Here is a 14,903-nt window from a genome sequence, read left to right on the forward strand (position 1 = left end):
AAAAATAAGTGTTCTAGGAAGGTCTGTAACATTCATCCTATAATTTAACTACACTGCAGTTTGAGAAACATGTATGTCTTAGCTAGGGTTACTACTGCGGTGATGAAACACCATGACCAAAAAGCAAATTTGGGAGGAAAGGGTTTATTTAGCTTACACTTCCACAGCATTGTTCATCACTGAAGGAAGTCAGGGCAGGAACTCAAACAGGGCAAGAACCTGGAGGCAGGAACTGGTGCAGAAGCCATGGAGGGGAGCTGCTTACTGGATTGCTCCACATCGCTTGCTCAGCCTGCTTTCTTATAGAACCCAGGACCACCAGACCAGGGATGGCAACCACCCACACCACTAATTAAGAAAATGCCCTATAGCTGGATCTTTTTTTTTTTTTTAATTTTCTATGGCTGGATCTTAACAGAGGCATTTTTTCAACTGAAGCTCCCTCCTCTCTTCTGACTCTAGCTTGTATCAACCTGACATAAAACTAGGCAGTACAATACACATGAAAAAATAAAACCCTATTCGGGAGGCAGAGGCAGGCAGATCTCTGTGAGTTTGAGGCCAGCCTGGACTACCAAGTGAGTTCAGGAAAGTCACAAAGCTACACAGAGAAACCCTGTCTTGAAACCCCCGCCTCTCCGAAAATAACCCTGTTCCCCAAGCTAATGTATATAGTTACATATGTATGTAAAATCTCTTATTTCCAACTTTATTTTCCTATCCTTTTTCAATTGTCTTGTATGTGTCTGTGAGTGTGTGTGTGCTACCTCAATTTTTTTGTGAACAAAGTAGATAATAAAATTTTAAAATGTTTTAATTGATTTTTCATGGTTATACATGCTTATAAGGTAGTATGATACTTTGATTCATGTATATATAATGTATAGTGATCAAATCAGGATAATTAACAGTTTTACTTACTTAAATATTTCATATATCTTTGTTTGAAATCTTCTAACTTCCTCTACTGCTTTATAAAATATGTAAGAAGGGATGTGCTTCCCTCACACAAGGCCTTGGGCCCAATACTCAGCACTTAATCAGTTGTTGTAAAGTACAGTTACAGTAAGGTTGCTGTTTGAACTTCAGAATGTCTTCCTCCTTTCTATTTGCTGTTTATTACACAACTTCTCTCTGTCCCCTTCCCTTCTCAGCTTCTAGTGACCTTCACTCTACTCTTTACCTCTGTGCAATCGGATGAAAGATAAACTTTAAGAGTACAATTGTGCATTCTGGTCTTATTTCTACTCCAGCAACAGAATGGACGAGTAGGGAGGGAGTTCAAGGAGTGCCCATTTCTACTGGTGAGCCGAGTAGCTAAAACACTTCTGTTTTGTGTGTGCTTTTTCAGTGGGAGAGCTCTAACATACGCAAAGTACTGAAAGATAGGAGAGGAGTTAAAACACAAAATCACTATGTGTTGAAAAATACTTGCTTAGACAATAAGGAAAATACTGATACAACTGCAGGAGAGACTGGGCGGTTTTATTCCCAGACCTCTGTTATTTTGACATAAAACACATCACATCTTTGACTTGTTTTAATTCAGTGCTTAGTCAGGGACAAACTGCTTTGTGTTTCTATATGATAAACATATTTTAAATCATTTCAAAATCTTTTGTTAGAAATTATGTCTTACCTGTTGTCTGCCTCTGACATTTCTATTGAAATCATTATAGAATGGTTATTTTAGCTATACTATACTAACAGCTAAGAAGTAGAAGAAATATAAGACTTCTTTAAAACAAACCAAATGTTTAAATATAAGCATAAAATGCTTCCAACATGTCATAAGGGCTATAAATAGTACTTTAACCACAAAAGAAGAAGCTGGTTCCACTTTCTTTTCCATGAAAGAAAATAGAGGATGATTTCATAATTTCTAGGAGTATACTACAAAAATGTAATAAATAAAAGATAAGATTCAGAGGTACAGAAATTAGTGCTACACATTACCTGATCTGTACTGATGATAAGCTGGGACCAGCTATTCCACTCTGGACACTTGTCTCTGTCTTCAAACGTGACATGCTCAGAATTCCAGCAACAGTGTTCATGGTTAAACCAGAATCCCCCTGTGCATATCCCTTCTTTTAAGTCTGTCATCCAGTGAGCAGAGATGTCTATCAGGCCTGCTAGAGAACCTGATTTAGTGGGGAAGGAATAGAAAGCCAAAGTTAAATTCCACTGCTGAAATTCTGTCTTTGGTAATTAGAACAAGCTTTATCAGCCAAAGTGAGAGGAAAGGAATTGACAGAAAATGACAGGTAAATATATATTTTCCTATTCCTAGTCTATATTTCCTATTCCTATTCTACCTGGAACTTTTGATTGGTGACTTGCTTGGTATTTCACTTACTATCTCTGTATTAACACCAGTGTTGGGCTGAAGAGATACTTAAGAGCACATACTATTCTTGCAGAGGATCTGAGTTCAATTCCCAGCACCCACATTGGGTAGCTCACAACTGCTTATACCTCCAGTTCTAGAAATGCTTCTGGCCTCACACACAGACACAAACACATACACAGGATTAAAAATAAAAATAAACATCAGTATCTGTGAAATATGTATACTGGTAAGAACTAGGGAGAAAGCAAAATATTTGGAGGAGAGAGAGGAGTTTGGTTTTAAAACTCACTTGACATAATGAAGGGTTTAGGAATGACACTCATAAAGGAAGTTATTTGTTTAAGATTACATGACTTGCTCGGTACAGTGCCACAGTACTGATAGTTCAAGGCCAGCCTGGTCTACTTAGCATGCCAGCTAGGAATAAACAATGAGACTCTATCTCAAACCAAAAATAACAGCTAAAACAAAAAGATTATGTGACTCTCCCTATATACATCAGGTTTAGTGAATAGAAATTGCACACACTGAAGAATCTTCCATGTTATTTATTTACAAAGGCTCTGGAGAAAAGCTGATGAAGATTATGGGCTAATCCTGGACAGGAGGGGTTTGCACCATGCACAGAAGAACTTACACAATGGCTGGAAGATATTGTCAGCTAAGGACATTAAATTTATAGCAGCAGAGAGTGTTGTGTGCAAAGAAGGTTGGCTGGAACTAGAGAAACGTTGGATGCCTACTGAACCTAGGGGATAGGAACACACTGCAATGGTTTCAGTAAAAAGGAGTAACCACATATAGAACATCCATCAAAGAAAATGAGAAAATAAACAAAGTAAACATTGGGACCATAAAGACTATGAATGCTAAACTGATAAGAGATAAGACTTTAAAGTACTTTACTTCTGGATGTCATGTGTCAGTCAAACGAAGAAACTCTGGAGAAGAGAAATTAAATGGCCCAGAATTATGCCTTAGAGAAACGGTAAAGGTGTTCTAAAATAGCCCCTGAATTTCCAGACTGTTCCATTCAGGCACACTGTTTCTGTTATGGCTCTCCAATGTTTAAAAACAAAATACCTTGTGTGTATAAGAGGAAAAAAAAAACAGCCACTGACCACCTAAAGACAAGAAACCCATTAAAGAGTTGAGGATATTGCGCGTGCATTCAGTCAGGTGAGAAAGGCCATGTTATGTGTATGTTTTGGTAAGTGCGGAAAGTGTTACCACCTACTTGAATGCCCTAGTCAAATCCAGCATTTTCCGACAGCTATTTTTGGCAACTCCAGCCCCTAGACTTGTGTTCCAACTTTTATTGCATTTACTGCCTGGGTTCACAAAATTAACAAGGCCTTCCTTATAGTTACTTTGACACAGCCGCTATCTTCAGTCCTGTCTTCCCTTATACTTCTACACCTTCCCCTTCTCACAAATGCTGCTTTCTTCTCTGGCTACAAGTTTTATTAAGCTTCCCTATCCCGAAGAAGAGAGTGTTGTCTCATCCTTGCCTACCATTTCAAGGGTTTGTTCTTCCTTTCTTTCCAATGACGATCGAAACTTGAAATCTGGCTCCCAACATACAAGTGAAGTTTCTTTGAAAACACTAACATGTTCCCAATCACCAGATTTGTGACCTTTCTTCCTCTATATTCCTTCCTTTGATTTGCTACAATATTTGGCATTACAGACTACCCAATCTATTATTAACCAGCTCCAAACTGTGTTCTCTCTCCTGGAAGAGCCAGAAGGCACAGTTGAATACTCTCAACTAAGGGCTGGCAAACTACAACATGAGGGCCAAATCTTGCTCACCTGCTATGTCTGTCACTAAAGATGTCTCAATCTGCAGCCAGCCTCATTTCTTTCCCTATGGTATACAGTGGCTTTTGTGCCACAGCAACAGCAACAGAGTGGAGTGGGCACTACAGAGATCATTTAATGCATGACTCCTAAAATAGTTAGGATTATCTGACCCCTTTAATGAAAAAGAAATGCCAACCTTTTAGTGTGGGTAATTCCTTAAAAATTATTTTAGATATTATTTGTGTGAGCACGCACATGTAAGTGCATGCAGACTCACACATGGAGGTCAAAGGATGACTTGGAAGTTGGCTCTCTCCTTCCACCATGGGTTTCAGGGATCAAACTAAGATTGTCAGGCTTGTAGAGCAACCCCCACCCCCACCCCCCACCCTGCCAAGTAAGCCATCTTGCCAGCCGCTATCCCAGGCAATTCTTAGAAACTCAGGATGGACGAACCATTTCATATTTGGGATAGTCGCTTTCTACTCCATGGCTCATGATAAGAGCAGCATCAATAATTAGTCACCATGCCAAATGCTTTATCTCATGCAATCCTTAAAGAAAGTGTTTAATATAGATACTGTACTATCTACATTTCACAGATCAATACACCAAAGTCTCCAGGAGTTAAGATACTTGCCCACAGTAGTAGAGCAGAGATTTAAATCTTGACTTCCTGAAATTAGAGTCTGGGCTACAAAGTGAAATCTTATACCATCTTCTCCAGCTTTCCCACTTAACTTCTATGTAGCTCAAGATTCCAGAACTTCCTAGGCACCGTCTTTAATGCTACAATGGTACATTCTTTGGTCGATCTGCCTGGTGTCCCTGGCTTTCTGCTTCTCACATAGAAGGGGAACTTCGCATTGGAACTTGCTGTAAGCTGTATTTGCAGAGCAAGTATAAGTTCATATATGGTATATAAGTTGAGCATCCCTAACCTAAAATGTTCTATGGTCCTTAACTTTGTAAACATTGTCATGTGTAGAAAATTCTACATTTGGCCTCATGTGATAGGACTTTAGTCAAAATACAGATGGAAAGGTGTACAGTGACTAATGCCTACTATCTGGACCTAGAAGGCTGAGACAGGAGTGAGTTTGAGGCCAGCCTGGGTCTCATGAAGTCAAATGATACATTCTTTGAAAATAACAAAACTCCAAGTGAACTTAAAATACATAAAACTATCTTCAAGCTATGTATATAGGTGTACGTATGTACGTATGTACGTATGTATATACACACACATATACATGGTACTTGTAGATGTACTTAATATATGGATTATATATACATATATGTATATATAAAACAAGCAAATTTTGTGTTTATATTTGGGTCCTTTCCCCCAAATATTTCATTATGTAACATGCTAATATTTCAAGTATTTCTGGCTTCAATCATTTTTTTAACAATTTTTTAAATCATTATTTACTCAATGTAAGTGTACACGTGCCCCCCTGTGTGTGTGTGTGTGTGTGTGTGTGTGTGTGTGTGTGTGTGTGTGTTTAACCATGGTGTGTACAATGAAGGTCAGAGGATAACTTGTTGATGATTGGTTTTCTCCCTCTATCACGTGGTCCTGGAAATCAAACTGGGGCTGTCAAGCTTGGTGGCAAGCACCTTTACCCACTGAGTTGTTTCACCTGCACTTTGGATAAGGGATACTCAACCTACAGTGTTTGGAGTGGCGAGAGAAAGTTGATGGTGCTTATAGGAAAATGTGCCATCATAATACCCCTCAGAAACCAGGAAAGAATGTGATAAGTTCCTAAAAGTAGGAGCTACATCTTATACCACCAGGAGAGAGGAGAGACGATTCAAGTTTAAGAGATGATTATCAGCTGGGTATGGTAGTTCTTGCTGTAATATCAGCATTGAAGAGAGTGAGGCAACAGATCACAGTTCCTTCCAGCCTGGATTATATATTGAGATCAAGACCAGCCTGGGCTAAATAATGAGACCTTGTTTTAAAAAGAACAAGGGCTGAGGGAGTGACTCAGTGGTCGAAAGCTTGACTAGCACGAACATTAGCCTTGGGTTTTATTCCCAGAGCTGTAAAAAATTAACACAAACTGCTACAAAATGTCTCAGGAAGTTATCACTGCATCTTCTAAACCCCATGGAGAATGTGCCAAAACCCTGTGCCTCCAACAACAGTGCTTTCCAGCAGAGCAGGGGCTACTGTGCTGGCTTCCACCTTAAAATGATCATGACGTCTTATAGCATACAACTTGGGCTTACATGTATTTCTTCTTTGATTTAAGGAAAGTGATACAGGTATTAGAACTCATTTACAGATGAGACATTGTACTTCCAAAAGATTCACCAGCAATCCATTTCCGATGGGAGAACATAGCACTTGACTCAATTCAGAAGGGGCACATTACAGTTCTGGGAGATTAATTTTCAAAACTACTGTAGTTTACCATACCTGATAAAAGCCCAATAAGGAGCATCAACAACCAGCCAGAAAATGCATCGCTCACACTGTGAATCAAGGCCCATGTTGACTCCTTGCTTTTATTGGTAATCTGGGAAAAAAATAAGATAACATTGGTATACTCTACACATATCTTCCCTCCATCTAAAAACTGTTCAGCAGAAAGATACAAATTATCTGGGAATAGATTACAATTGAGAATTATTTAATTGAGCCAATTTACCAAGAATGCTGTGATTTATTGAACTCTACCAACTTACTGTAATGTCCAAGATACACCCCCACTTAGCCACTGATTTCTTAATACAATCAACCTGTTTTGTGTATTGCAGGGGTCTTTTTCTGCCTTGGATAATAGCTGTCTCAAGGAGAGCTGATTCATAGCAAATAGCTTGACTGTTTTGCAAAGAATAAAGAAATGATGGCAGATCTCACTGACAACTTGAGGTCTACTATCTGTGGTTGTGAGTCAGTCAGGAAATTCCCAAACCTTGATGGCACAAAACCTTGATGGTACAGTGATTACAGGTACTAAGTGATACTGGTGATGTGTCTCCTTCAATTTCAGAAACCAGCAACTGTATCTGATGGCATCAGGATAAACACAAAGTTTGATGGTTTAGGTATTACCCTTGTCAACTTAAATCCACAGTGTTCATATTTTTATTTTGTTTCACTTTAGCTTTATTTTTTATAGTGTGTGTGTGTGTGTGTGTGTGTGTGTGTGTGTGTGTGTGTGAAGGTCAGAGGACAACTTGCTGAAGTCTGTTCTCTCCTTCTGCTGTGTGGGTTCCAGAGATTAGACTCAGACCATCAGACATCATACTTGGCAACAAGTACTTTTGTACACTTAACCAACTTACTGGCCCTTGTCCATATTTTCAAAATCATTATTCTGCCAGCATTGCTACTGGTACTTCCCCTTCTTTATACCACTGTTTTATTATACTCAAAATTGGTTTATTCCCCCTTTCACTTATAGGAACATCACAAACAACAAAAAAATTTTAAAATTTCAAAAGGAACTATAAAATGTGTTTTGAAAGCCAACAAGATGGCCCCGTGGCCTCTGTGTGTGTGTGTGTGTGTGTGTGTGTGTGTGTGTGTGTACACACAGAGACAGAGACTACACTAATTATAAGATTTAAAAAAAAAGAAAGAAAGGAAGAAAACTGAGCCTGGTGTGGTGGCACACGCCTTTAATCCCAGTACTTGGGAGGCAGAGCCAGGCGGATCTTTTTAAATTCAAGGCCAGACTGGTCTACAGAGCGAGATCCAAGACAGCCAGTGCTGTTACACTGAGAAACCCTGTCTTGAAACACCACTCCGTTTCCATATAAAAAGTGAAGTCCTATCTTGCTGACAGAATACTGCCTAGCATTTGCAAAGCCCTAAATTCAATCACCAATACTGCCTCCCCAAACAAATGGAATTCTTCAAAACTTGTACCTGGGACAATCTGACTCTGGGGTTTGTGTGGTTGTGAGGATACTTGGCAGAATCTTGGAAAGGCTTAAAAATGAAAAAAAAAAGTGTGTGTCTGTGACAGGAAGAATCATTAACTCAGTAGAGAATGGGGTCTTGCTAATACATTTAAATATGGAGTCAAACAGAACTTTAAGAAGTGACTTGCCAGAGGATCACTTGCTAAGAGTATATGGACTTCAACATTTTCACTGTTGGTGAGTTAAGTTCTCCACTGCTGTTCCCACATAAACTAGGAACAGTTTATTGCCAAATTTGAATGATAAAGGACAAGTTCAAAGCAAGGCTCTGAGCATGATAGGAAACACCTGTAATTTTAGCACTTGGGATTATGGGAGGAAGAGCTCTGCAAACTTGTGGCTAGCCTGGGCTACATAGGGAGAACCTGTCTCATTGAACAAAAAAGAAAAATAGCAAAGGACCCTTGGCATGTGTGATGGCCCATGCCTATAATCTCAGCACTCAGGAGTCTGAGGCAGGAGGATTAAGAGTTCTAGCCAGTTTAGATTATCTACCTAGTGAGTTCCAGGCTAGTCTGAATAAAGTGTCAATAAAATAACAAATAATAACACCAATAAAAAATTAAAGGACCTTGGCAGACAGCTCTGAGAAAATTAATCAGTACTTAGAGAAGAGAGGTGGGGAAATTCTTTTGTCAAGCTTGTACAACCTACGCCCTAAATACCTATCACATTAAATTAATGTCTTGGATATGAATTTGATCATTCTTGTGGTTTCATTGGTGCTGAATCCATAAGTTTATATAGAGCTGTAATCTTATAGAGTAGGGTACTTTCCTTGGTTTTAGATACCCCACTCGAAGAGAAAAGAACTTCCAAAGGAGATGAGATTGGAGAAGAAAATCTTGCACATTTATTTTCGCCTATGCAGAGGCAGGTGTCCCTATTTCAGAGCTGTGAATGCCCCTTCTATCAGTATTCTACAGGAAAAGAAATCATTAGACACAAGTTTTAAAACCAAGGATGAAAATTATATATAAAATGTCTTTAAAAATAGAAATATACTACAAAATGAAGCCACGTATGGTAGCTCTCATCTGTTAATCTAGGAGTTTGAAGTCTGCGGACTACATAAGTAAGTTCCAGGCCAGCCTAAGCTACAGAGTAATATTATCTCAAAACAAATTATAAAGAGAAATGGAAGAAAGAAAAAGAATAAGAGAGAAAGAAACCCAATGTTGCCAATAGAAGCTAGGCTGCCAGCAGCTCTGGGGCTGAAAAAGGAAAGCACAGAACAAATTTAGCTCTTTACCTTTCCTCCCCCATGTTTCCTAACAGTTCCTCAATTGCCAACACTGCCTTACCTCTCGGTGCCTATCTCGGTCTCGAGACTTCTCTCTCACCCAATCAATTGTGTTGAAATCATCATAGGTCCCTACACCGGGGATTGGCTCCTCCAAGAAGTCCATGATCCTATTTGAAGAGCTTATTCCACCACCATTGTATGACTTGTTCCCTGTATTGAATAGCAAACAGACATTAGTACATCAAGCAGTCAAAAACTATAATGTCCCCCTAAAGTATCCAATGAGTACAGTTTAGGTGTGGTGATGAAGCAATACAATCCCCTATTGGGAATATCCATCACATTCAGTTTCTGTGGTCTAGGCTCAAATGAGAAGTAGCTAAAGGCACTGTGAGTAGACAGGGACCCAGGACAGTAATAGTATAAAGAGAGAAAAATGACAGAAGCTGGTGTGTAATAGAAAAAAGTATCTACAGAACCAAGAACAGGAAGGAACTTGGAGCAGTTTAGGTATTTCAGTTCATGGAAGGGAAATGAAAGACTCCAAGGTCTTTGCAACTGTGTACCATCAAGAGCTGTCTTATACTTTGTAAGGCAGTAATTCAATCCTATGAGGTAGCTTTTGCCTGGCTGAAGACTTGAAAGAAAGAATGCTGGCCTCTTCAAGAATTAAGCTGGTTGGAATGTACAAATTTTCCTTCAATAGATAGAATGCTTTGATCTCCAATATAATGGGCTGGTAGGAACTTTTCCACAGTATGTCGGAAAGTCAAATATTTACAAGTTGTGATTTGAACAACAATGCTTAGCTTAGCAATGAACTGTCCTTCCTTAATCCTTCAACCAAGCAACATCTGAATGCACTCACTAATCATGGTTCTTCGTCTACTTGGCATTTAGTTTTTCCATTACAGTTCCTTATTGGGCATATGATTTCTCTTCCTCTTCCATCTTCAGTAGTTACTTTACAATGAATTCACCATAGCCTTCTCCACCACATCCTTTCCCCCTTGGAGTCAAGTCTCACTACATTACCCAGGCAGGCCTAGAACTTGTGATCATCCTATCTTAGCCTCCTGAGAAACTGGTATTACAAGAATGTGTCACCATTTCTTGCTCTTAGCACATATGTGATAGTCAGTAAACATCAGATGAACCAAAATGCATTCAACAAATGGCAAGGATGAAAGAATATTTAAACTAAGCAGTTGTACTGACACATGGTAAGTATTGCTTATAAACTTGTTCAAAATATTTTGGCAACATCATCTGATGGAACAATATTTTGCTAGTAAACTAAAAACGTAAAAACAGCATTGAGAAATCTATATAGATGCACACAGGGAGAATGCAAAGTAATTCCATCATTTAACTCACGCAGCCAAATCTCACATTTGCAGCACCAATCTTGGCAGGGACAAGGCTTCATCCAGTCTCTTAGGTAATGAACCCCTCTTCAGTAAAGGCCCAAGTTGGCTACTCTGCTGACTTTCTCCACTCTCCCCTTGCCCAACTCAGCTAGACAACTTTAGCATTCTTATGACATAAGTTTGAATGAATGAGATAAATTGAACCTGGTTTATCAACTGTGCAAGTCCACTGAATGCCTACTTCAGCACACTTTTTATAAGCAATGCCCAGATTTGAAAGGAAAAACTCAGCAGAGTCCTCACCATCCGTGGGCGGGTGAGTCACTGAAGTGGCGTGGAGGAGGTGAACAAGTTAATCTTAAAACCTCAAGCCAAAGTCCTTTTCCTAGCTTCACTTGTACCTGGCCATAAAATGGATGTCTGCTGAATCACCACCCAGCATTTCCTATCATGTCAGTGTCATACTGATAAAGATGAAAGCTGCTATGTTGGAGAGCTTGGCAGGGGAAAGCCAGCTAGGAAACAGAGGCAGAAAGAAAAGAAAGTATGTGGGAAGGAGGGAACTGAATCAAGCTGTTTCCATTCCCAAGTTAAATGCTGACATGAACGCAGGACACCAAACAACCAGAAACTGGCTCCTCAAAGCAGGTTAATGCTTCCATTGAATTTGCTCCACTTTCAGAGTTCTCCTTTCAGGAAGAAAAAAAAAAAGACAGCATTTTGTGAAAGATTCTGCGAAGCATCAGATAGCTGTCTAATGTTACATTATATATCAAATGAGCTCCTCCACCACCCCCAGCTTTAAGGCAAAATGAAGATCTGCAACAGCATCCTGGCAGGAAAAAGCGAATCCTATTACATCACTAGGTAACATGAGCACACCGCATCCTCCTTTGTCGTCTGTCTCCTGCTGGAGAAGCAATCGGCAGGCCCTTAGCACAGACTGCTCGACATTCTCCAGATGCCCTGCTCCCGGAGCATGCTTCAGTCCCGGGCTGGGCTCAGTCTGCTTACCTTGGATCACAGATTTCTTTTTTTCTGCTTCAAGGAAGAAATAACCTTGGCAGCCTGCATTTGCTCATTTGGGTAGAGGCGCTTTTACAGGAGGAGGCCCGTTCTGGGGTGCTTACAAGGGCACTTGCTGCTTTCTCTGCTTTTCACAGCAACCAACGCCACCTAAAGAGCCACCAGTGCTCCTGGTTGGTCAGAGTGTGATGTCACCGCTGAGATCACATGACCAGACCCTTGGACCGGCCTTGGAGAAAGGAAGATTTTCTAACCTAGCACAGAAGCCTTAAAGATGTAGCCTCATCTAAACAAATGCCATCAAACTGGTAAGTGGGCAGCTCAGAAAATTAGAGTCTAGACAAGTTTTGTACTTCATACCTCGTTTAGTATAAAGAACCAGAATCAAAGTAGAAATGTTCAAAAACTTTAGAATTACTAGGATCCTAATTTAAAAGGGGACAAAGGCAAATGCAGAAAAGTCTTTTAATGTGCCACTAACTTGGGCTTGGTGACATATGCTTGTAATTTCAGCACTTAGGAGGCTAGCAACTTTGCAATCAGCCCAGTGACATAGCAAGACCCTCTCTCAAAAATCAAAATAAATAAAATAAAAATGAATTAAAACTCACTGCAATAACATGCATAAAACCTCACAATCAAAATGCTGAGAGATTCCAGAGATAAAAGAGTTCCTAATATCATGCCTCTATTCCCGAACCCAGTCACAGGCGAGGCTCAATTTTGGAACACAAATGATTGCATTACAAGCAGAAGGAAGAAAATGACAAAAATAAAGGCAGGATGGACGAGAGAAAGCTGCAGCCTGTGAAGAACATGTGGTAAAAGTAAGGCTTCTGAAACGCTGGCCCCTTTTCTCGATCTGGTGACAAGTGGCCATCTTTCAATTATTCTTTAAAGCACACACATATGTATTGTGTGTCTTTTTTATGTGCATATTATAATTAAAGAAAAACACAGAAACACGTGCACTGGAACACACCTAAAGTCCCAGTTACTTTGCGAGGCTGATGTAGAAGGATCACCTGAGCCTGGGATTCTGGGTAGGTTAGGACAAGATAGCAAGACTCTGTTTCAATAATAACATTGTTTCAGAATATGGGGAGATAACTCAGTGGGTAAGAGCATATGCTTCACAAGCATGAGGACCTGATTTTAAATCCCCAGCATTCATGGAAAAAGCTGAATGCTGCTGTGCGTGCTTTCAGATTTAACTTTGGGGGGGTCCAGAGAAGGGTACTTGCTAGCCTTCTGACATTTGTGTGTGTGGTGAGGGGGGGGGTAGACTACTTGCCTGACAGGGATAGCAAAACATAACTGTAATTCTTAGCTTCAGGAATCTGAGGCAGGAGGATTGCTGCAAATCTGAGGACAGTCTGAGCTAAGTGGTGAGGTCTTGCAGAGAAAGAGAGAGGGGGTAGGGAGAAGGGAGGGAGGAAAGGGGGAGTAAGGGTAGGGAAGAGGAGGGAAGGCAGGAAGATAAAAAAGGAGGTGGGAGAGGTCTCTTAACAGTGTTCTAAAAAAAAGCAACATGGTCTGTACTATTCACTAATCCAACCTGATTGTGTAGCTGCTGCAGCCCTGACAATAAATTTACTATTATGGTTCCATTATCTTACAGGCTTTCCCTTCTCTGGCCCTATTCTGAAGGCTATTTTTAAGCAGGTCTTAATTAATTGTGCAGTAAGGCCAGTCCAGGAAAGAAGAATAAAACTGTCATCTCCCAACTCCCTAAGTGAATCAGCAGGACAGCCACTGTTTAACATTAACCCAGTTACAGTGTGCTCCAATAATCAGACCCTACATGGAGGGCTTGGAAATGTTATTAATCTCATCAGTTCCTGAGGCCTACTATATTCTGAAATGTTAATGCAACAAAACTTTATGAAGTGTAAGGCACTGAATGAGGTTTATACTCTTTTAGTTCATCATAATTATATCTTGATGAACTAATCCAGCATTAATGAACAGAATTCAAATGGAGTGGAAATGACTAGTAAGTGGCAGGGAGTTAAAACATTGCAAAAAGCAACAATCATGTGTAAGCCTAGTGTGATCCTCTTACACAACTAAACGTTCAGTTTACTGGATTAGAAGAAAATTATATGCCCAGCCTCAAGGGCCTCCTGCAGGTTAATCTTTATTAATCATAATTTTACCTATAGTATCTGGAGACCACTGACAATCACCTACATTATCAAACAGGACTTACATTTTTTCTAGAATTTCACATTTCAGCAGACATCGAGTAGAGCAGCGAAGTTAGCAAAGACAGCATATTTTAGGCACCTAAGTAGTTTATATTTCTATATAGTTTTCACAGTTGAACCCATGTTAACAACTTTGAATTAAAAAATTTTCACAAAGCTCACAGGTTTTACAAAGGCATAACCAGCACTTCTAGAGTGGGAATGTTTTCTGATCAAGAAAAGCTTTCTTCTGAGTACTAGTCGGGTAGTAGGCCCAGTGTCGCTTGCGTGCTTAAAAGGGGTTTCATTATAATGGAGATTAAGAAATGAGTCACCAGGTTCAGTTTGATATGCTGAGTCTTTAAACCTTCTTTTCTGGCTTCTACGCCCTTCTCTGCCACATTTGTAATCTCTAACACATGTTCATTATACAGCCTGCTCGGTGCAGATCAGTTGACAGGATGGTAATAACACAAAATGCTTACCAGTTCTGATGTATCATATGATAAAAACACAATCAAGTCAATATTTAGAGCCAGGTAGAGTTACCTTTCGGGAACACATCTAGCCAGCTTATTTGGTAGCTTCCAAGTTGTGACTCCTTACTATGATGTTTTGAAAACTTTCAGCAGTGACAACCTTTCAAGGAGCATTCAGGGCAAGTGTGGACAAGTGATTTAAAAATAATCCTCCTGCCTCAGATTCCTGAAGCTAAGAATTACAGTTATGTTTTGCTATCCCTGTATTTTTTTCAGTACTAAAGATTGAATCCAAGTAGTCTACCCCCCCCCACACACACACACAAATGTCAGAAGGCTAGCAAGTACCCTTCTTCAGACTAGGAAATACAACACATTTCAGGTGTGGTGGTGACAGTACCAATGAGGCTGCTACTCTGAGGCTTCTTCAAGGAGCTGGTTAAGTAGGTTGCTTGTCTCTTCCACCAGGTGTCTGGGGCTGACAAT

At 39.9% G+C, this 14,903-nt stretch overlaps 1 protein-coding gene across 2 annotated transcripts in view; it reads right to left on the reverse strand.

Annotated features, from left to right (window-relative positions):
- The window catches only part of Clcn5 (chloride voltage-gated channel 5), a 155,740-nt gene that overhangs the window by 20,019 nt on the left and 120,818 nt on the right, over positions 1 to 14,903 (reverse strand). The window contains exons 1-4 of one of the 2 annotated variants that reach the window (XM_036174986.1): positions 11,738 to 11,920; positions 9,412 to 9,563; positions 6,594 to 6,693; positions 1,957 to 2,144 (exon numbers count right to left, since the gene is read on the reverse strand). In XM_036174986.1, the coding sequence (XP_036030879.1) occupies positions 1,957 to 2,144; positions 6,594 to 6,693; positions 9,412 to 9,516 (393 nt within the window). In that variant the 5' untranslated portion in view covers positions 9,517 to 9,563; positions 11,738 to 11,920. Of the gene's footprint in view, positions 1 to 1,956; positions 2,145 to 6,593; positions 6,694 to 9,411; positions 9,564 to 11,737; positions 11,921 to 14,903 lie in introns of those variants that run through there. The other variant, XM_036174985.1, reaches the window with a different exon arrangement.

This window comes from Onychomys torridus, chromosome X (assembly GCF_903995425.1).
Source record: "Onychomys torridus chromosome X, mOncTor1.1, whole genome shotgun sequence".
NCBI lineage: Eukaryota > Metazoa > Chordata > Mammalia > Rodentia > Cricetidae > Onychomys > Onychomys torridus.